This window comes from Dermacentor variabilis, chromosome 3 (assembly GCF_050947875.1).
Source record: "Dermacentor variabilis isolate Ectoservices chromosome 3, ASM5094787v1, whole genome shotgun sequence".
NCBI classification, from domain to species: Eukaryota; Metazoa; Arthropoda; class Arachnida; order Ixodida; family Ixodidae; genus Dermacentor; species Dermacentor variabilis.
Genome location: NC_134570.1, coordinates 151,343,535 through 151,366,354, shown reverse-complemented (window position 1 = coordinate 151,366,354; position 22,820 = coordinate 151,343,535). Strand labels below are relative to the sequence as shown.

The window sequence follows — 22,820 nt, the reverse complement described above, 5'->3', positions numbered from 1 at the left end:
TTATTACAACAGACAGATTTGAAATGTAGTCACCCCTACTGCTTTTCTTCAGCGTTAATGCATCATTCACATAAAATAAGTTCAGTTTCTGGATAATCGTTAAAATCTGATCAATTTACTTTCTTCGTTCAGTCCTATTTTAACGCGAAATAATGATGAAAATGTTGTAGCCTTATCAGAATAAAACTTATATAGTTAGAAAACTCGCAATGAAAACAATAAATATGAACCTTTGCACGATTTGGTATCTTTACAAATCGCGAGGCCAAGCAATTGAAAAGAAGAAAACAATTGTAATGTTAGAATTAATTTATTTACAATCGTGTTAACTTGCATGCCAAGGCTGATGAATGTAGCGACAAAAGCTCGTTGGAAGATATTATTCGTGCAACATGAATAATCTATTTGTTCAATGTTCGATACGAACGATGCATGCGCTACATCAGAGGTAGTAGAAATGCCCCAGTACCACGAATCTGCATGGGTTTTACGTGTACGTGTTCGTATATTTGTTCACTTGTGTATCCCGTGGGAACGTTCATCCGGATTGGAGCACATTTTGCAGGAAGAACACCCCGTTCGCATCGCTTGAGAATACATCGCGTTTTTATCTTTCTTCAGAAGAAATCGCACTGCGCACAAATTTCAAAGTACGCAAATTGTTTCTAGTAAGCAGTGTGCGCCAAAAATTTGCTTCGTTTATGTTAGTAACACTAGCAAAAAGTAAATTTTCTGCTTGCTAATGACAGTATTCTGCAAAATGTGCCATTCGTAATAAACTGTCTCCCCAAAAATGTGTTAAATATTGTATCTTACATAAGCACACCAACTTGGAGAGCATGTCTTGATAAATTCGCCTGCACCTCGTTACCGGTACTAAATCCGACTATAAATATTATATCATACAATTCTACGTAACACTCGAGGAAAACAATGGTAAGGTTTTAGCGAACACATCGTGGTGAAAAGCGGCGCAACTACGACGGTAAGAAACATTTAGAACAGAAAAAAATTCTAGCTTTTCAAGGATGATACAACGCACCTACTTCAATTGTCCACTATATTTTACACCTCTTGGGCACCTCTGCATATATTTTTTTATAACAGCTTCAATTTTTTGAGGGATCTTCACACAAAAGCCACAGATAAAAGAATTGCGCATTATTCGCGACATGCCTACGGCAGGTTATGAAACATTTAGGGATTGTATATAAGTATCGTTCTAACAAACTCGTCTTGCTTTCAGAACCTAAATGAAATAACAAAGGAGCCCCGCCTAGATTTCTTGTTCGTGTTCTCATTTAGTGTTATCTACGGATCCCCTCGGGCTGCTACCTAATAGCAGGTTCGTTAATATCGTTGCATAATCCACAATGACGAAATCTTGTTGGTGTAAGTTTTCTGGTGGCTAAGAAGGCTCGGCTCGCGGCTGTTTGTTGTCGGGCTTTCGATGCGTTGAACCACACCGTTCCACTTGTCGCTTCCTATGTCTCCAGTCGTAAGCGAAGAACAAGCCCAACACGGCGGCCACAATTGCATTGAGAACGGCCATCATCATATAGAAGGGGTCGTATGACCCCATGGTGTCACGGAAGTATCCTGCAAAACAGAAATCGCGTACAGCTTATGACAGAACTGTTAGTAACAGGTCGCTTTGCAATCAGTTATATTTTTTCCTCGTAAGACGATCAGAGTATTTTGTTTTCTTTGATCTCCGAAAACTTTACGAACAAAGCATTTTGGAGCAACTTCTCTTGGTCAAGACAGAATCACAGTCAACAAGAACATATCGTAAGGTGCACGGGTGTCTTCATTGTTCTGTTTTTTGTAATGAAATTGGTAGCATGAAAAGTGAACAGGCAGTTGCAAAAATGTACTACTGAATAAAAGGTTAGACTGCACATAGAAAATTTCCATTCACTCAATGACCACGTTGAGGCTTGCGATAAGCTTACAGTTAAGCTAGAGTTTATTGCGGTAGTTGTCAAAAAGAGAGCTGCGGTAAAGAGAATGCGAAAAGTTGAACCGTGCAAAATTAAAAAAATATTTCAGATGAGTCACGTAAAGGAAAGCTTATGGCGCAATAGCGAGGTCACCCTCACATTATTTAAGGCATATCTGGAATAAGCTGACTGCAACTATAATGCTTGCAAGAAACACGCTCTGGAAAAGGAATTTTTTCTTCTTCTAGGCAGGACATGAGTAAGACTTTAAAAATACTGAGCATTTTGACCGGAACGTAGCCAAGAACTCATATAGACGAAGTAATTAGCGCTAACTTCGCTGGCAGAGAAACAAGAGAGCTTGCGAAGAAATTTTGCCTATTTTTGTTTACACTGTAGGCAGGTTACAGGACTGTTTATCGAGAGCATAGCACCGAAAGCTGGAATTACCCACTACAGTCCGAGCAACATACTTGATGCAATCACAGACCAAGAATTAAAATCGGTTATTAAAACAATCTCTTTGAGCAGGCCATCTCGCTACGACAAAACTCACTTGCATGGACGACCTTTTTCGCAATTTTGATAAACTTAGGCTGCGGCTTCTATACATTTTTTCTAGTGTACTAATGTCAGGCAACACCATAAAAGGACTGAAAATGTCAATGGTTACGCCTTTATATAAAAAGTGGTGAGAAACAATACTTGTCCAATTACAGGTTTGCTGCAATATTGTCATCTCTCGTGCGTACTTACGAAAAGCTTCGGAACACCGCATGGTCTCCTGCATGAAAGCGTTATTAATTTCAAATGATCGATGTGAATTTTGGAGTAGGAATTGTACGAATAATTTGAGAGAGAGTTCGACACGTTGGAGTTGCAGGAATTCGAACTTTATTAGGTTTTATCATACCACTTAAGAAAGGATTCAATACTATTTATCAGTAATCGCTCATTTCTGAATTGGGTTCTTGTAGTTTTTGATGACGTTTGTGACATTACTGAGGGATTAGTTTATAGACCTAGAAAAGAGGTGAGAATTGGTAAGGCTTACAGTGAACTAATACCACGTTAACATGGTGTTACAGAGGTCTCAGTTCTGGGAACTTTGTTATTGAGCCTGTACATGAACGTTCTTGTTCAGCAACATTTCAACTTCGCCTTACATTAATACACATACAATACCGCGTTTGTATTATCGAACGTAATCTACGTGAATTTCACTCGGTGGATGCGACAGGACCTACATACAATGATGACTTCGTTTATTACCAACTGCATATTTATAAATAGGGAAAAACAGAGCTTACGTATTGCCATAAGAATGTACACACACACACACACACAAACACACACACACACACACACACACACACACACACACATATATATATATATATATATATATATATATATATATATATATATATATATATATATATATATATATATATATATATATATATATATATATATAGTTATGGGTGTACGAACAGTGCAGATGGTAGCGTCTGTTCATAACCGAGAAGGCAGGTGACGCAGAGCAGGAACAGCTGGTTGCCCGTACGGCTCACACTTGCGCTAAGCACTGGCGATCCGGCTGGCCCACTGGTTGCACTGCAGGCATGGAAGAGACGATCTGGCTGGCCTTGTTCTTGTGCTTTTCTTCATTACAATTACCCCGGTGCAAAAGCGGAGCCATCCTGGCGACTTACGACGTGGAGACGAGCGGGCAATAGAATTGTTTCAGGCGGCGAACGTGAACAACATCCCGTCCACGGCGGCGCTTGTCGGATGTCGATGTAAGCGGCTCTATGACATAGTTGACCGGAGAGGTGCGTTCGACGATGCGGTATGGTAGACGTCTTTTCGCTTTATCTTATTAAGACGGTGATAATCGACGCAGAGCCGAATGGAACCATCCTTTATTTGTCACGAGAACCACCGGTGACGCCCACGGGCTATTGGAAGGTCGAATGACGCCGAGCTGAATCATGTCGTCCACGTGCTCACTGATCACCTGGCGCTCCTTGGCGGATAAGCAGTACTGGCACTACCGCAATGGCGCGTTGGAGCCAGTGGCGATGTCGTGGTTGACGGCTGACGTGCGACCCAGAGTAGGCTGAGCGACATCAAAAAAAAGAGCGGAACTGGGCAAGCAGGTGAAGAAGCTGGGAGCGCTGCTCGGAAGTAAGGTCATCGGCAATGAAAGGTGTGAATAAGTACGGTGAGGGCGGAGCAGAAGTAGAAAGTGCACAGAAGTCAGTGAGCTCTGCACGCGAAGCATCCGGCACGTCGGTTATAAACACGTCATCAAGAGGCTGAACATGGCCAAGTGCTTCGCCGCAAAGAGCCACCAGGGCTGTAAGAAGCGGATTGCAGACAACGATGGCGCTGACACCGGCTGAAATGTCAAGCGTGGCGTAAGGGAGGGGAACATATTTGCGGGTTATGAAGGGTTCCGAAGGAGTTAAGAGGACAGCGCCTTCACAGAAAGCGCCACAGAAGACAGGAACAACGGCAGACGAGTACGGCGGTATGGCGATGTGTTCTCAAAGAACTAGCTTAGCGGGAAGAGTAGTGGCGCCGACGGGGGGCACGTCACACAGAGGCGATAGTTCGACTTCCGCACGTGCACAATTGATGACGGCATTATTTCGCGAAAGAAAGTCCCACCCAAGTGTCACGTCATGAGAACAGAACTGCAGAACTACAAACTCCAGAATATAGAGAACGCCCTGAATAACAACTCTAGCTGTGCGTGCTTCTGAAGGCTGAACAGGCTGGGCGCTTGCTGCGCGAAGAGAAAACCCAGAAAGAGGCGTTGTAACTTTTCCTAAAGCACGAGAAAGGCGTTCGTTCAGGCCAGACATGGCTGCTCCAGTATCAATTAGCGCAACGGTAGGGACGCCGTCAACAGTAAGGTAGACAACGTTCGAAGGCGACAATGGAGGACTTATACAGATCGATGGCGACGCAGTTCCTGCCTTCTGAACTGCGGCGCTTAGTTTTCCTCTTGCGGGGGGGAAGGATGCCGACGCATGGGGGACAACGAGCGGTGATGCGAGAAATGTGAACGACGTGTAAGGACAGGGCGCTCGGCTGGTTGCCTGTTCGACTGCCGACTAAAATAAGTGTCGTGGAAAGGCCGCGCGTCGGCGTAGGGAGGCGACTGCACAAACCCATCAGAGTGCAGCATGCAGCGGCGGCAGAGTCGTGCAACATGGGCGGGAATACCGCAGGCATAACATATGGCCCTGTTGTCTTGCATGCGACAAGGATTAGTAAAGGCAGGAGCAGGTCGATGAACGGGATGATGAACGGGTGGTAGCGGCTGAGGATGTAGCGCGAGTGGTTGACGAGGAGGCTGCGCGGCGACGGATGCGTAAGTAAGTGGCGCTGCGACAGGGTACTGCTGGTGCTGCATTGGTAGAGCCTCAGCGAATTGGTCTTCAATAACCCGCCGGAGCGCAGGAGCAAGCTGTGTAGGAGGCTGTTGCGGCCGCGGCTGCTGTTGGGGTCGCTCAGCGAAGGATAGTGGAGAAAGCTGATGTGCAACTTCCTCCCGCACGAAAGCTTGGATTTGTGTGAGCAAGGGGGAGCGATCAGAGAAGGCTGTCATGGAAGAGAGGGCCTCGCCAGCCACTGAGGGGCGCCTGGTCAACTCGCACTGCCTCCTCAACTCGTCGTAGCTTTGGAAAAAATTTATGAGCACTGCCACGGTGCGCGGACCCTTGGCGATCAACATTTGGAAAATGTCATCGGCGATGCTCTTCAAAATGCGCTTCAATTTGTCATTTTTTGGGCATAGAAGCATCCACGAATCCACGAATATATCGAAGAGGTCGAGAACCTCTTCGATATAACAGGTCCATGTTTCACCGTGTTGTTGCGCTCTCTGTCGTAAACGCTGCTCGGCGCGCTCCTTGTGGACGGCGGGGCGACCGAAAACTGCAGCGAAACGGGTCTTGAACGCGGACGAAGACTGAAAGTCGGCTTCGTGACTTTCAAACCACAGGTGAGCCACTCCCGCAAGGGAGAATATGACGGCATTTAACTTGGTGATATCGCCCCATCGATTGTGCAAGCTCACCCGTTTGTAGGTAGAGAACGAGTCATATACGTCCTGTTCATCCATACCGCTGAAAACCGCTTGATGGCGTTGCGGGACAGCGCCAGAGCAGGCAATGGGGGGTAGCGGCGACGTCGGCTGGGGAGAGTCAGGCATAACGGGAGGCAGAGTCCGACACCGGAGCTCCAGGGTGTAGATGTTCTTGAATACCCTGCACCTTCCTCCAATTGTAAAGGGTGCAATGAACAGTTCAGATGGTAGCATCTGTTCGTAACCGAGAAGGCAGGTGACGCAGAGCAGGAACAGCTGGTTGCCCGAACGGCTCACACTCGTGCTAAGCCCTGGCGATCCGGCTGGCCTTGTGCGTGTGCTCTTCTTCTTCATTACAATGTATATATATATATATATATATATATATATATATATATATATATATATATATATATATATATATGCTATGAAGCCAACAAACAAAAAAAGACACCAAGGACAACACAGGGGAAATTCCTTGTACTTACTAATTGAAATAAAGAAATGAAATAATAATGGAATTGAAAGTGGATGAAAAAACAACTTGCCGCCGGTGGGGAACAATCACACGTCTTCTCATTACGCGTGCGATGCTCTACCAATTGAGGTGCCGCGGCGCCGTCTTCACATCCACATTCTGGGGTATTTATGTGTTACTACTAGAACTAATCCTGGGAATTCATCCTGGTAGTGTGAGCCAGTGCCACCACTCGCAAATCTTGGTAGAGTATAATTGGTAGAGCATCCCAGGTGTAATGCGAAGACGTAGGTTCCTTCCCTACCAGTTCTTTTTTCATCCACTTTCATTTCCAATAATTCAACTTTTTTTTCAATTATGTATAGAGAGTGAACAATGCCACAACTGTGTATGCTCCACTACATCGTACGCTACAAAGGTTACATATATAAGAATGTGCATTGATGAAGTATTTTTCTGGTTTCCTGACAGAAATGACGTAGCTACGCGCATAAGGTTATTCTGTGCTGTCATACGCAAGATGTGCGGGTGATTTGAGCCTGAGATGAGTTATTTGCAAAGCACTTGTCGAATCTGTTTGCAGGTATGGAGTTGCAATTTATGGCTAAGCTCCATCTTTGAGATTGCTACCTATTCAAAAAATTACCAGAAGTACAATAATTATTGCCTATGCGGTTGTCGGAGGGTCTGACGACCGAGCAGTGTAGACCGTTTAATGTAACTTTCACCCTGTTTATGTCGTTATTCCCTTTCTTTGAACTGGTTGGTTAATGTTAGCTGGGATGGACGGTAGCTTCTAAAATTTACAAGCCTAATTTAGGCTGCCTTTATTGTTCACTAGCATGAAATCTTGGCTTGCTTTTCATTTTGTGTGTATCATTTCTCCGAATATCACAATGCTTGCTGTATCTGTTAATATGGATAGAAATCATTTATTCCCTGACTGCGCGGTTGAGGACTGCATTTAATGTTTTATAGTAAGACTATAACTGAATTACAAGTTCTAATGTGTCTGACCTTCTGCAAGGTACAACTTTACGGGCTGCCCTGTCCAGCATACTAGTATCAATGATTCTGCAAGCTGGTCTTGTAGATGTGTTGAAAAAAAAAAGGTTTTGAACAAGCCACAATGAATCAGTCGATCAATCACTCTGTCTGTGTCTGTCTCTCTGTCTGTCTGTCTGTCTGTCTGTCTGTCTGTCTGTGGATGAGGGTTTCCCTCGTATTCCCAAAGAATGTGATTTTGGGTAACCTTCATACAATGGCAGTGTTGGCAGTTTGGTTGGATTTCATCTGGGTAGATTTCGGATAGCCAAAGGGGGCTGCGGATATTGTCTGGGGATTTGTCTCCAGATTATGGCCTGTCCCCTTGTGAGTTCTGTATACGGGTTCGCGTATCTTTGGCGATTCGATCTATAATAAGCGGTAAGTTCAATATATGTAGTAAATCCTTGCTGCAACTCCCTCTGACGACACACGGGAGTCACTCTTGTCGGCGTCTGACTACGAGACTCGGGCAGAAATAACTAACTGAGGCGAAATGGTTGCGGCAAGCAATTGGCTAGGGCACTTCGGACCACCGGCAAGCTCATTCACCGACCTCGTTATGCAGTAAATTAAGTTGTTTCTCTGTCTTTCTGTCGCCTGAACACTTCGTCAATAATATCAGGAACAAAATTTTTTTTGCAATTTTAACAAACAGAATTGGCATGTGATTGGCAAACAGAATGAGCATATGTGATAATAATTATTGGGGTGACTATGATCGACATAACTATATTGCTACTGTTGTATGTAAAACATACGTATGTAAGTATAATCGTGTGACATTAGCGGGGTTAGCTGCACCCTTTGGCGTTTGCTGCCACAACACTTCTTTATGAATTTATTTTTTGCGGCTACCCAACCGTACACTGACACTTGCTTACTGTGAAAGGCAATGCCATCATTTCTGAGGTTGATGTGTTGATGAATTGTGTTATTTGCACCTATATTTTTACGTAAATTGCACATCAATTTATAAATATAACCTTCTTGCCGCTTTATAGCACGCCATAAAACGACATTTACCACAATAAAATCAGCGACCATAAACCAATCGCAATTCAGAGAAAACATACTCACCTCATAGTAAAATATTTAGCGCGCACAATTGACAAGGACACAGTGAAGGGGGACACACGAGCGCTTACTGACAACTATTTTATTTTCGGAAAGATACAGAACATATATACCCCAGCTATCAGCGCTGAGCATGTGCAACAAGAGTGGTCAGTAAAACAGGAACAGATTAAAAACAGATTAAGAAGGTTCAACCAGTATTTAGAAAAGCAAATTCATCTTCTGTGATTGCAACGGATGGTTGGCTTGTGCATTTTTCAGTGCACTTTTTAATATGAAACGCTTCTGTGATTTTACGTGTTAGCTTGTTTTTATCTGAAAACAAAATGTCAGTGTCAAAAAAATACTGGATCACAATGACGTAGATAACGGTGGTTCGACAAGTGCGAATAGTTTTCTTTACCGAGAAAACGTTCATGTTCTTTTAGACGAGTGTTTATGCACGAACTGGTTGGCCCTATGTGCATGTTGCCACAGGTTAACGGAAGCCGGTACACAACACCTATGCTGCATTTCGTGAATTCTTTATTTTATTCTCGACCGCAGCAGCATTTTTTTTACCCTATTGTCAAACTTATTGGAAATAGCTTGGCACAGATTTACTGTTTTTCTATTTTAAAGACTACTCTTGCTGCACATGCTCAGCGCTGATAGCTGGGGTATCTATATATTCTGTATACTTCCGAAAATAGTTGTGAGTAAGCGCTCGTGTGTACTCCTTCACTGTGTCCTTGTCAATTGTGAGCGCTAAATATTTTACTATGAATTCGCACCAACTCGCCCAACTATCAGTTCTGCTACATACTCAACTACTAGGTATATTAAAGCCTACGCACTTTGCTGAGTTTTCAACAACATTGTCCTACTTGTTACCCCGGTATGCACCTTGCAATGGACATCAAACTTACATAGAAAGATGACAGCTTCCAAATGGCTTCAAATGGGGTGTTTAAAATTTCAGATAACGACTGCATTCCCTATGGAATGGAGCTATGAAATGCAGTACGGGTTAGTGCTCTGCATTTTTCACGCTTATAAGACAGCCACATTATCAATTCTTCGCACAGTTAGACACTCACTAACAAAAGGTGCAAAACACGGTAAATTTCCTGGCTTAGAGGGGCTTGCTGTCCTGTCGGGATGTATATTTCAAATATCGTAAAGGCAGCATCGTATATTCCTAATATCACCAATGAAGAAATGCTGTCTGAATAGTGGTGTCGCTGTTTCTATTGCAATGCATACACTGCGTTTCCTTATGCAGGATAAGCCAGGTAATCTTGTCACGGTTGTTTCTTTGCAGAATTAGCGTGATGCATCCCCGTCCAGACAGAAATAATAACAATCATGTCCAAAATAAAAACCATAAACGTGCACGTTTCTGATGAAGTTACCAAATGCGCTCGCATGTCTAACGATATGTTGGAGAGCTGAAGGCTAGTCGAAGTGCTCCTTTAAACGATTCCTGACCTGTATGTCCTTGTCTGTTCAATTTATTCTTATTAGGGGTGAAATTCGTTGAAGTTTGTGCTTACCGAGTATTGTAGGGCTACTGAGAGACACCGGGATCATGGCCAGTCCGAAAAGACCCGAGCAGGTCGCCACCCTTTCGATGCCCAAGTATTGAGCCAGCAGGATACCCCGGGTAGAGATGACGAAGCCTTGCGCCAGGGATTCGGCGATGCGAAGGACTGTAATGACGGCCATTGACCTGACGTGCGGCATTGCCACTGTGGAGGCAGCTTCGACAGCAAAGGCGCAAGCGTACATCGGCAACCGACTGGCTGCCGCGCAGTCGGACAGTGGCACGATACATATACGCGCCAGTATGTGGCCGACTGCGCCGAATATTACTAGCTGCGCTGCGACGGACAGCTCGATGCCCTTGTCGGTTGCATAGTCCACGATGGTTGTGGCGAAAGACACAAGTGAGTACTCGCTCACTACAGTTGCAGCCAAAAACACGTAGAAGGCAGGAGTTCTCAGCACTGCTACTAAAGAATTCAAGAGGCTGCGCGCGGGTTGTCGTTTGGTTTCAGACGTAACAAAAGATGAATCATCTTCTACCAGGATTCCGCGGTCATGTAAGTCTGCGTCAGCTTCTTCGACATCTGCTGGGTGTGCATTGGCAGACACTTGTAGATTCGCATTCATGATATCTGCTTCGCTCTGCATCTTCTCAGGAATGCTGCTCACAGCGAAGTCTGGCTCATCGAGAGGAAGCGCTGCTACCTTTACCGATTTCAAAGAACTGGCGTTCCTCCTAAACAAGAAGTTGCTGATTGCATATTTCAGGCTGGTAAAGTTGATGCGTGAAGGCCTTCTTAGAAGCATGCCCAGAGGTACAGAGTTTAAAATTATGCCACCGCATATGAGTAAGCCGCCTTGAAGAGCGTATGTGTCCCGAAGCCAGGCCAGTAAAACGGGACCATAAAGTCCAGCGACGCCCCAGGCGAGGAAGGTCATTGACATGGCTGTCCCTTTGTACTTCTCAAAAAGCATGAGGTTGTAAATGGAGACGGACATGAGAAACATGCCCATGCCGAGACCTGAAATACAAAGAAAAAAGAAATAGAGCATGTGACATTAAAGCGGCTGCCCAACAAAAAGTTGTGGTACGATGTAAGTTTCGCAAGTTCAGTATGCAAACCAGGTTAAAAAGTATCCAATATAATGTTTTTATACCAATTGTGAGGAGTTATTTGTAATAAGGAGGCTAAAATTAAATTCCTGTGTCCTCCGACTCACATTCTTCTGCAATTTCGAATAGATATCAAGGCAAATTTAATGTTTAAGCAAATTGTTTGGTCATACCACACACAGTCCCGCACTTTGACATCTTGGACAACAATAAGTACTGCAGTTTATGTATATAGAGAAACACAAGTTCTACTGTTGCAGTGGATTTTTTGCGTGAGACGTCTTTTAGTTTGGTGAGAGGGTGCCGTGCTTTCACCACATGTAGCTAAAACATCTTTTATTATTATTTTTTATATATTTGCAATCGCACTACCCGCGCCCCTTACTTAGGTATCGTTGTGTAGAAGAACGAATCCATTAGCCGATTATGCACGGATCGCTAGCTGAGATGTCGCCTTTGTCATGCCACCATTGAGGAATTTGGAGATAAATTTAGCCTCCGGCATGGCGTTCAGAGATATGAAGCTCAGCAGTACGTTTGCCGATAAGCATAGAAGTCACGTTTTATAGCGCTCTATATCACAGTGTATATAATTCATCGAACTAAAACATGCGGTCATCAGCATTTACAAGGTCTGCAAGTGAGCAGTTTCAGGAATTTTGCGCTCACTAAGGTATAATACTCCACCGTTCGGCACGTAGGATTCACAAGCAATGTCAAGAGCCTCGAACAGCAAGACAGAGTGATATCCAACTATTTTGACCGCGGCAGGACGTGTGTGTCTCCATAGGCAGCGCAAGCACTGGAGCTGAAGCAAGCTCCATAGCCCCATCAGCTACGGGGTAGAGATTTAAGTGGTCGAAAAAGACATTGAAAACTTTGGGAAGAAACAGATTTTTTTGTTTTTTTTTTTCAACCAGGAAAATATTGAGGAAAAAGGGGAAAAAAAGCAAAGCTTCGGGTATAAAACTCTGCTGTTGCGATGCGTCTGCTTTCGACGTTTCGAAAAGTTTGGTCAAAAGAAGGAGTTCGGGAGTCTGCGAACGGAACACATGGCTTCATCTACGCGGGGGCAAACACTTTGCTTCAACGAACCCTCGAGCCCCCTCGCCGGTCGCGCACTGCAGATTCCCTCTTCTTCTGCGGCATGCGAAATAAACTGGCCCGAGTTTGGAAATGTACACACTAAACTACACAATAGGCTCCCAGGCGATCGCGTACGAAAACCTGTGTCCGTGCACTCGAACCTCAATGTCCGGAAGGCTTCGTCCACTGCACGGCGAAACTTTCACGTGTGAAGCATAAATGAATAAGATACAGGTTAATGTAAATGTCCGTATTGACTCTTTGATGTCAAATAAATTCCGTCACGCGAAATTGTAACTAGATTTAGAACCCGGGAGCTCTGCTGGGCCTTTTGTGATGCAATAGTGTAACAATTATATTCTTTTCAGTGTTAGAGTGCACAATCAATTTTTTTTACCTTTCGTTTTTTTTCTGAACATACGTGGCAGAAACTAGTTTTTTTCGCGCCCCTGAAAATTTCTGGAGATTTTCCATCTCTACTACGGATACGGCAGGCTAGTACCCAAACTGCTTCTGCAAAACAAACGGGCCTGCTACGAATAGGGAGCGAGCAGGAACAAGTCTGACACGTTATTCTAATAAATAAGGTAAATTTCCTGAAACGTATTTCAGATAGGACAATGTTTCTTTCTATAAACTTTATCGTTCTCAATGGTCTATGTCACTTGGGGCTTCAACATTTATTTTATCTAGCTTATCAAAAATGGAGCTATACTGCTATTTCAATAAAAGAAGGGAATATTTCCGCCCGTAACTGCTTGATGGTGCACTAGGTCGGTCACTTTCGAGTGCCTCTGGAGAAGACCGAAAAGCAGCAGTGCTTTCAGTAGGTCGACATCAATACGCCCAAATATATTCCTTGTGTTTGGCGCATGATAGCCGTAGTTGCTTATGCGCCATTAAACCCAACACAACAACACAATTATATTCGGATGGTGGTGTCGTAGCGTCAGCCTCAGATTCACAGCACCCCGTACCGCAATGACTTGGAAGTCAGAGCGCGGGCGACATCTGTCCGAGAGAGTGGACACCGACCGTCGTGCCTTCCCTATCGCGCGCTGCTGTTGCTGGTGCTGCTACCCCTGCAAACGGACTGGAGGCCAAGGAGATTCACAGACGCCCTCCTCTCCAATTTCATTTTTCGGGGCCGCCTGCTCCTGCCAGCGCAATAGGCACATTCTGTCAAGTATATGTACACACGAGGCAAATTGCACCGTTGTCGTTGTCGTCGGCGTCGTCGGGATGTTCTATGCTATAACCTCGTACACACGCAGCGTTCGCTATGGCTGAGAGTGAAAGCGCGCAACGATCAGCCGGGAAAAACGGAGGCTTGATTTTGCGTGCGAAATGGTGGAAATTTGAAGTAGTAGCTTAGCGCAAATAAAACCACGGACACAAGAAAGACAGACGAGGACAAGCAATTGTCCTTGTCTGTCTTCCTTGTGTCCGTGGTTTTATTTGCGCTAAGCTACTATTTCAAATATGGACGACCAACTAGCCCAACAGTCAACTCTTCTAGAAATGGTGGAAGGTGGATAGGAAATGCACCGTTTTCTATTGAACGCAAAGAAGCAAGGTGTGTTCTACTCTGGCGGCGGCTGCTTGTGGTGTAGCTTAGCGCAGCCGTGAAGGCCTCATTTTCAAAGCGATATGGAGTGGGTAGGAAGTCTAGCGGCACTGGGGTTGGGTGTGCATTGTGTTTCGGCCACTTAGTTCGCGTTGAAGCGAGAGGGAGCATGGTGTTCAATTCGCTCGCTCCTGCTGTCGCTCTCCTTCACGCCAGCGCTTTGACTGCGAGTGGCCACGATCATCGAGTGAGATGTGCTCTTGTTTGCATGTGCGCACGCGACACCATGTTTGTTAATTTAGTCAATAATCGAATGCTTACAAGTTTCGACGGTAGATAAAACTGCTATTAATACGTCTTGCGGCTCTTTAATAATTTCTCATCCCAATCGGGGCTTCGACTTTTGGTCGAAACTGCCGCACGTCTTTCTCAAAAGTTTCCCGTGCGAGATAAAACGTCTGGTGGGCGCAAGTTGCATAGTTGTGTAAATACGTAATTTCAAATGTTTGATGGGACCTGAGAAAGATCTGTGGTGCGGACCATAGATCCAAGTATGGTAGTTAGTTGGGTGGCTTGAGTGCAACTCTCATTTGATAGGTAGTTAGTGGTGCCTTCATGGGTGCCGTCCGGGGCAATTCCACAACTGGTATGGCATATCTGCGAGGGCAGCTGGGCGAGAGCACAAGAGAGAGGCTTCACCGAACGCTGCCGGGTCCGCATCCCACAGACAAGTTGCAGCTGGTGTTAACGCAGCGCCCACACCTATCCGCTTCAATGCAACCTCCTCGCGTCGGTAGAGGCCGAAAGGGAGATAAGATCTACATGGAGTTAAGAGTGTTCGCGTGGAGCATCGAAGAACTTCCTTTTTTATGTCCATGTGAGCACGGAGTGTTGCGGGAAGAGCGGCAGTGGATATATCACTGAAGGTCTGGGACCCGGTGCATCTACTGAATGCATTCTCATGAAGATGAACGTTGTATCGAATCAAATGGCCCCGTGCGCATGAACTTACACCCATCGTGATGCACTTGGACGGCGAAAACGATGTATTCAATATTGTGCAAAGCTTTTTTAGCGCTTGGGCCGAATTTGCATGTATAACTAGTTTCAATATTTCTTGTACTAGTTTTCATCGCAAGGTGGCAGATGTGTCAAACGCAACCTGCAGCTCGTCGAACAGATATGGCCGCTCAAGCGGAACTTGACAGTGGCAAGTGTAACTGGCCAGCTAGTTGCGTCTGCCCTAGCCTGTCCTACCTTAATCCCGTTACTGAAATAAGCGCAGTGCTCAGAAGCCTTTGGTCGAGGAGCGACGCCAGCGTTCGGATTGCGGGCGGAATACGCATCTACGACCTTTCAACACAACACTACCAACAAAATACGCCATTATTTCCAGTCTCCTTGACCGCTTTGAGTTGGAAGAGATAGTTGAAGATGCTTTATAGGCACTGCGATATCCCGACCTGTCCCTGAAGCCTTTGTCGTCACCACTTCGGCCAACATATAAAACGACACTAAATGCAAATACTAAGTCCAAGTGGACTGTTTAACTACCATTCTACAAACGTCGCCACCGTTGTTTCGTGCCAAGGAAATGCTTAGTTTACGAGAAAATTGCACCTAGAAGGTCCGAATACCTTTATCTCTATTAAAATCTCCAGCTACCAACTGAGGGAATGGTGACGTTGCATACGCCATCACTACCCTTTGCTGCCGTGGAGGACAAAGCGGCGCTCCTCAGACGGCGCTGCCGACCTAAGACGGAGTGGCAGATTCGCCGCTGCAGCTTCTTTTTGGTCTGTTTGGCGTAGACCATTCGGGCATCCCGCGACACCACGTGGAAGCTGAATTCACTGCTACTTGCAGTTTGTGCAAGTTTCGCGAGCCAGCAAAACCAGCACAGCACTACGCGATAACTATAGAAACGCGAAAGCATGGGCGGCGCGGAGTCAAGCGAAAACGAAACCTTTCGACCACCCGCGTCGTTGACAGGGTTATTTCAATGAGTTATTTTTTTCTAAAAGTGAAATAGAACTAGACAAGTAGCATTTTATTTCGTCTTATAATACAATACAAGGATGTTTTGTGCAACGAGTAGCGAGTACCAATGACAGAATTTAACTGAGCAGTGCTTTCGTCATTGGGCGAGTACTTGAATGCCCCGGGGGAGTCTCTAGCCATCTCCTGCGCTTACCTCAATTTCTCGATAATTAAGGCTCTGTTCGCGATAATATTGACGCCTTAGAGATTCTCGAGGACTAGTTTATTACTTCAGCTTGAATTAGTGTTTCCCTTTAGCGTTCCTTTAAATTAGCAGATTTTCGACAGGGTACCGAGCACCGTACTCCAGCAAATAATAGGGCTCAGCAAAAAAAAAATACTTAACTACAGGGGCGCTATAACGTAAAACTATTCCAAACTTATCTATTCCAATTCTGCTATCAGCCCTCCACGATTGGTCAAAAATTTTTTTCGACCACCCCCACTTCACCTGTCTGTCACGCGACGTCACGAAAACCGCGATACCTCCCCATCTGACATGATGTGTGCACACTGATTATGCATGATTTGACAGGAAAAAGAAAAACAGTTATTTCTGATTCGACCCCTTTTCGCCATTAGCCCTCGGCTATTGGTAAAAAGTCTTCGGGCTGCACCCACTTCACCTGCCTGTCACGCGACGTCACAAAACCGCAAGAACTCACCGCGTCAAAGTGACGTGTACGCGATAAAGATGCATTAATAAGCCGAACAAAACTGAATTTTCTTCGGAATAGCCGCAGGCTGCCCCGTTCCGAAAGGAACAGAAGATGTCTGCCGCCGATCACTCAGACGCTGGCTATTCGCACCTGCCGGAGAGCATGGGCGTATTTGCTCATAATCAAACTTCTTGCGTGGCCGTGTAACGTTTTCGAGCACTTTCCGAACGTTTGCCCCCTCATTCTGCCAACTCTTCTTTACTGAGGGTCCGTTTTAGCGGCATTCTTGAGCTTCCGTTGCGTGCCGTCGCGATTTTCGACCAGCCACCGCAAGCTAAGTAAGGGAAAGCCGACCAATCGTAGACGACGGCACCACCCTTTTCATCCAGTTATCGACTTTCAGTACAGTGGCTCGGCCCCATCGAGTCCCTCTACACTTGAGCGTTCTCCTCGTCTCTTGTCAGCGAATTAGAAACGACAAGCCGCTCAGTGTAGGCAATGTTATTCGTTTTTCAAGCAAACAAAAGTGACCTCCTATGAACGAGGAGAGCGTTTGATTGGTCTGTTCAGACAACCCTGCGGGTGACCGCCCGGTGCTTGCGTTGGTGGTTACGCAAATTTCACGTCAAGAGATTGGAATAGAAACATATTGGAATAGTTTTACGTTATAGGGCCCCAGAACTACTTTGCTTCTGAACCAAAGTCAGTTACCTTAGAAGGTGCGACCACTTAGTGCATTAGTAACAATGAAAGCAGTCAGAAATAGGCTTGTAATATACGGAATACATTGGTGTATATCCCAAGGAAAACGAGGGCGTTTCGGCTCACCTGTGCATGAGACGCGCAGCGGACGACGGCGCCAAACATTACCGGAACGTCTACCGCAGGGGGCGAAATTACGCGACACAGAGCTACCCCAGACCACAGCATCTAAACCTCGCGACGCCATAAAAGTCGCACGCGATAACACATGGGTCACAAAGAGCTAGGTGGCGCTCGGTGTCGGTATTGAGGAAGTAAGAAGCTTCCTCATCACCCCGCAGCCGCGGATGCGTCAATGCGAACTATCTCGTTTGCTTGTTTTTTTGTTTACCCGCACGGCTGGAGCCACTGCGGATGCGCGGAGGCGAGCGTTATCTGGTGATGGCGCATGGAACTCCGCTGTGATTGGTTGGCGTGTTCAGCAAGAAAACAGCCAGGCTGCAGCCACGGTCGTGAAACCCGGCCGTGTTTGCAAAGAAAAGCTTTGCTTTTCAAAATAAATCGATGATATCGACAAACTACTCAGTTGTATATGACACGTAAGTCTTCAGTTCCTAGAAATGCTCTTGGTTAATTGTTTGTTTATAAGTGTACAGATTGTTTACATATAATTAAATTACTTTATTAGTACTGCCTTCAGTGAAAAAAAATAATGGAAGCCATTAAAATTGCAAACACAAAAGTTTTGAATCTGTATACGTCAATAAATGGTAATCGTTTAATCTCATTTTTTATTCGAAGTTTGCCACAAACATGTTGAAATCATCCGTGCACATCCTAAACCATAAATGCAAAGGAAACAGAGGGAAAAAATAATCTTACACGTGATTGGCAGCAACAGGAGGTTTTTACGTCAATGTGTAATATTAATAAATTTGGTCTAACTAAACCTTCAGAATCATTTTCATTACCTGCGACTAAATCTCGAAAACATTGGAGACTCTTATTCCAACAAAGAACACAACAATTACTTACCGTATAATGCACCAAGCGTTACAGACACCAAGACGATGTCCTTTGTAAATGCCGACGCAGTCAAACCGATGGATGCGACGAAACAGCTCAATATGGCTATCCTGGCGACAGAAATCCTACGCTGTAGAGCTCCCACCAGAAGCCCTGAAACAAGATAAGAGAGGGCAAAGACATTACCTTAAATAATGCTTATAAAATCGTTTCGATAGTCTTTTTCGCTTTCGCACGCCGAAGCCACAAGTCAGCACTGGTAAAGCGCTTTGTGATGTGTCGCAAATTTGCCTGTCACGGCTTGACAGTGACAAGACCCCCATATCAGCCTTGCCAGACACGGTGCACAGAACTCTTGTTGTGGTTGTGCACATGTTTAGTTAAGTGCTCACGATCTCTTATTTTACAATTTATTAGTTGTTTCGGCAAGTATAAAAACGCTGCAGTATAGGCAACATTATTTTCCTGCCATCACAAAAGCGCTTCCTTTATAGCATTCATATTGTTTTAATTTATTAACTAGAACAATTCAACAGCAAACAGCAATTAGGTTCCTTAATTTGTACATGTTCTGTGAAGCGCAGGTTTCGTGAAGCGGATTGCAAAATGCTCTTCTTTCCGCTTTGGACGCTTTCCGGTTCATGAACATGTTTGTGCAGTAGGTTATTTTTTCCATACATCTATTGCCAGTTGTAAATGGACAAAACTAATAATCTCCACGTACAACGCCATAAATTTGAAGGTTGAGTAAGATCATTGACCTGAGGTTTATGATTTAGCAGCGCGCTTCCGAACGCATTCTATGCACGAGTGCAGTGTTCAATATGGGAAAACGTGGGAAATAAGGGAAAACGTGAGCCTATTGGCGATTGTAAGTTTGGTAAAAAACTTAAAGTAGCAGGCAATGAAAACCACCCAGCAAGCTTAGGGTAGAATTAATGTGTAGTTTTACGGTGGCTACGGCATCAGTGGTACAGTTAAGGCTGTGACACTGTTATATGCGCTGAAACTACTTCCGATAAGTATTGTGCGCAAGAAAATTGCTTATATCGTATATACTCGTATTTCGGTGATTCCGCCTCTTTCTTAAGTTTCATACACCTATATTCGGTCGATTATTACATGCTTATTTGGCTTGGTCGAGGCTAAATTTGCGATAACAGGTTTTTCAAGTGTTTGAATGTGTTCGGAGATAACATTTTCAATTTAGCATTCGCTTTATGCCGCACTTTTTTACTGAAAACAATTAAACGGAGTGTTTCAAACCAGCAGACACGTGTTCAATCTATTTTACCAAGTACTTTTCGAATACACGTCCCGCAACCGAGATACAATAGCAACTGCAAACAAATACTTCTAACGAAGTCTCGCAGCGAAGCACACCGCCCTAACTCCAAGCAAATATGTCATTAAACTTTTAGGCAAGGAATACCAGCACTGCAGTTATGTATTGAAGCCATCTACGACATTATACATTGGCTTGTTCTCGGTGTGAATGTAAGTAAGAAACTTTTAAGAACGAGTCGCTCAGTCGATGTTTATAGCTTTCTTTCGATGTCCGACGCATGCTGGTGTGGTGTTCTGTCAACAAAAAAATTTTGCGCTGAGGGCAAAATTTTCCGTCACAGTATTCGTCGCACTTTTCTTCTTTTGTAGGCTAATTTCATTATTCATATCCTCTCGACTTCTTTGTCTACAACTTTGACTTCAACGTCAATATTGTGAAGAAGTTTAGTATATCAGGAACATTGTGCTTCGAAATGTTCGCAGCAAAATATGGGGCATTAGTTTGTAAAATTCTTGCTCCGTCACAATGCCCTTAACATTCAACATAGTGGTGGCCCCAAAACGTGAACATGCGGAGTAGGAACATGCGAGCATCCCAGGTGGGCAGCAGGCATCATGAAAAGCGCAGTCAGTGGCGTGAAGCAGAGGAAGAGAAATTATGTGATTCACTCGTATTCTGGGTGAGATTTCCAGCTTCTGGTATTTTTCGCGTTGTGTCAAATAGCCTTGGAATCTTTTGTACTGCTGCCAAGTGTGGGCATGTTTGCAAGCTCAATTTATTTATGTCTTGAATCTACAAGTAGTAATGCCAATGAAGGAGAATTGTTTTCCGTATATCTTATAATTGCGAGAACTTTGCTAAACATTATTCTCCTCCAAACTGCTGTATTTAAGACCCAATAAAATTGTCTTGCCGCTTTATCCACAGCTCGGAATTGTACAAAAACTTCTGCAAACTGATGAAGCTCGGTGTTTTCGTAATTTTGTTCTTTATCATCACCGCATCTCGAACACGCTTTTCTTTAAGTTCTCATTTCACCTTTGATTATAACAGCCCGGACGGGGTGAGGTCTGTGGAGTAGAGGTGAGAAGAGAGAGTTGCATAGCGTGACTTCCTCCTCCCATATCAGTGCGTACACAATAGTACTCATCACGTGTGGGGGGTGGGAGAGTTGTCGCGACGGTCCTCTGTGTGGCTAAGTTGTTACGCAGATAGCGGTATTTCCTTCGAACTGCCCAACTCAACCACTAGGGCAATCCAATAAAAGAAAGAGGGTTCACTTCTAACCTTCCGGTGCAAATAGAAACTGAAGAATCTATTGGCCCATAAGAAAGCCTGCATTAGATGAACAAGCATGATGCACACACCTTGTTCTTTGACGTCGGCCATCGCTAAAATCGACCCATACGGCACCAGAGTCTCAGAAACAAAGCAATGGAGTGAGCAGGCACTGCGTTTCACCAAGACGACGCTTGTGCGACTGATGGACACGAAATTGTAGCACGCGTGACTAGAGGGTCGCGTCGTTCTTTAGTATTCCACGCAAGGAAAAAAAATGCTTGGTAGCCTTTGTTTCCACCTCGTATAGAATACGAAAGGCGGCACTACACAGTGATAGAAGCTTTAGCGATCCAGATAACTTGCCAGAAAGGTGCACCGCAACGAATAATGCGTTTTGTGGCCACGATGCACGAGCTCGGCTCACGCCATAGTCCTGCACGATGAAGACGAACACCAGGCCCATGTAGGATGATGGCATGCAGACCAGGAGGGTCATTAGCGCTGACAGAACCGGGACGCTCCAGCAGGTGTCCACAGGCACATCGCGCTGGCCGACAACCCCCGACATCATCACTTGTGCTTCCGAAAGCGTAAACCTGACAGAGAGAAAGAGAAAAATTGCCGGAAATACACGGAGACCTAAATCCTCACATAACAGCTAATAACGAAAAGAAAGGGCGTTAACCGAGGGGCCCAATGTTTATTAGTCATATCATCATCATCATCATCATCATCAGCCTGGTTACGCCCACTGCAGGGCAAAGGCCTCTCCCATGCTTCTCCAACAACCCCGGTCATGTACTAATTGTGGCCATGCCGTCCCTGCAAACTTCTTAATCTCATCCGCCCACCTAACTTTCTGCCGCCCCCTGCTACGCTTCCCTTCCCTTGGGATCCAGTCCGTAACCCTTAATGACCATCGGTTATCTTCCCTCCTCATTACATGTCCTGCCCATGCCCATTTCTTTTTCTTGATTTCAACTAAGATGTCATTAACTCGCGTTTGTTCCCTCACCCAATCTGCTCTTTTCTTATCCCTTAACGTTACACCTATCATTCTTCTTTCCATAGCTCGTTGTGTCGTCCTCAATTTGAGTAGAACCCTTTTAGTGAGCCTCCAGGTTTCTGCCCCGTAGGTGAGTACTGGTAAGACACAGCTATTATATACTTTTCTCTTGAGGGATAATGGCAACCTGCTGTTCATGATTTGGGAATGCCTGCCAAACGCACCCCAGCCCATTCTTATTCTTCTGATTATTTCCGTCTCATGATCCGGATCCGCCGTCACTACCTGCCCTAAGTAGATGTATTCCCTTACGACTTCCAGTGCCTCGCTGCCTATTGTAAATTGCTGTTCTCTCCCGAGACTGTTAAGCATTACTTTAGTTTTCTGCAGATTAATTTTTAGACCCACTCTTCTGCTTTGCCTCTCCAGGTCAGTGAGCATGCATTGCAATTGGTCCCCTGAGTTACTAAGCAAGGCAATATCATCAGCGAATCGCAAGTTACTAAGGCATTCTCCATTAACTTTTATCCCCAATTCTTCCCAATCCAGGTCTCTGAATACCTCCTGTAAACACGCTGTGAATAGCATTGGAGATATCGTATCTCCCTGCCTGACGCCTTTCTGTATTGGGATTTTGTTGCTTTCTTTATGGAGGACTACGGTGGCTGTGGAGCCGCTATAGATATCTTCCAGTATTTTTACATATGGCTCATCTACACCCTGATTCCGTAATGCCTCCATGACTGCTGAGGTTTCGACTGAATCAAACGCTTTCTCGTAATCAATGAAAGCTATATATAAGGGTTGGTTATATTCTGCACATTTCTCTATCACTTGATTGATAGTGTGAATATGGTCTATTGTTGAGTAGCCTTTACGG

General features: G+C 44.8%; 1 protein-coding gene across 1 annotated transcript; it reads right to left on the bottom strand.

Moving 5' to 3' along the window:
- Positions 1-297: 297 nt before the first annotated feature.
- Positions 298-21,524, bottom strand: LOC142576395 (uncharacterized). Its single transcript, XM_075686514.1, has 4 exons — positions 21,298-21,524; positions 18,375-18,518; positions 10,180-11,193; positions 298-1,599 (listed from the first exon to the last, which is right to left on the bottom strand). The coding sequence occupies exons 1-4, from the start codon at positions 21,503-21,505 to the stop codon at positions 1,409-1,411; spliced, it is 1,557 nt and encodes a 518-aa protein (XP_075542629.1). The 5' UTR covers positions 21,506-21,524; the 3' UTR covers positions 298-1,408.
- Between the last annotated feature and the right edge of the window lie 1,296 nt (positions 21,525-22,820).

Coding starts and splice junctions, on each gene's coding strand:
- LOC142576395 (XM_075686514.1), bottom strand. CDS start 21,505: ATGATGTCGGGGGTTGTCGGCCAGCGCGATGTGCCTGTGGACACCTGC. Junction 11,194..18,374: donor AACGCTTGGTGCATTATACG/GTAAGTAATTGT, acceptor TTTGTATTTCAG/GTCTCGGCATGGGCATGTTT. Junction 1,600..10,179: donor CAGTAGCCCTACAATACTCG/GTAAGCACAAAC, acceptor TCTGTTTTGCAG/GATACTTCCGTGACACCATG.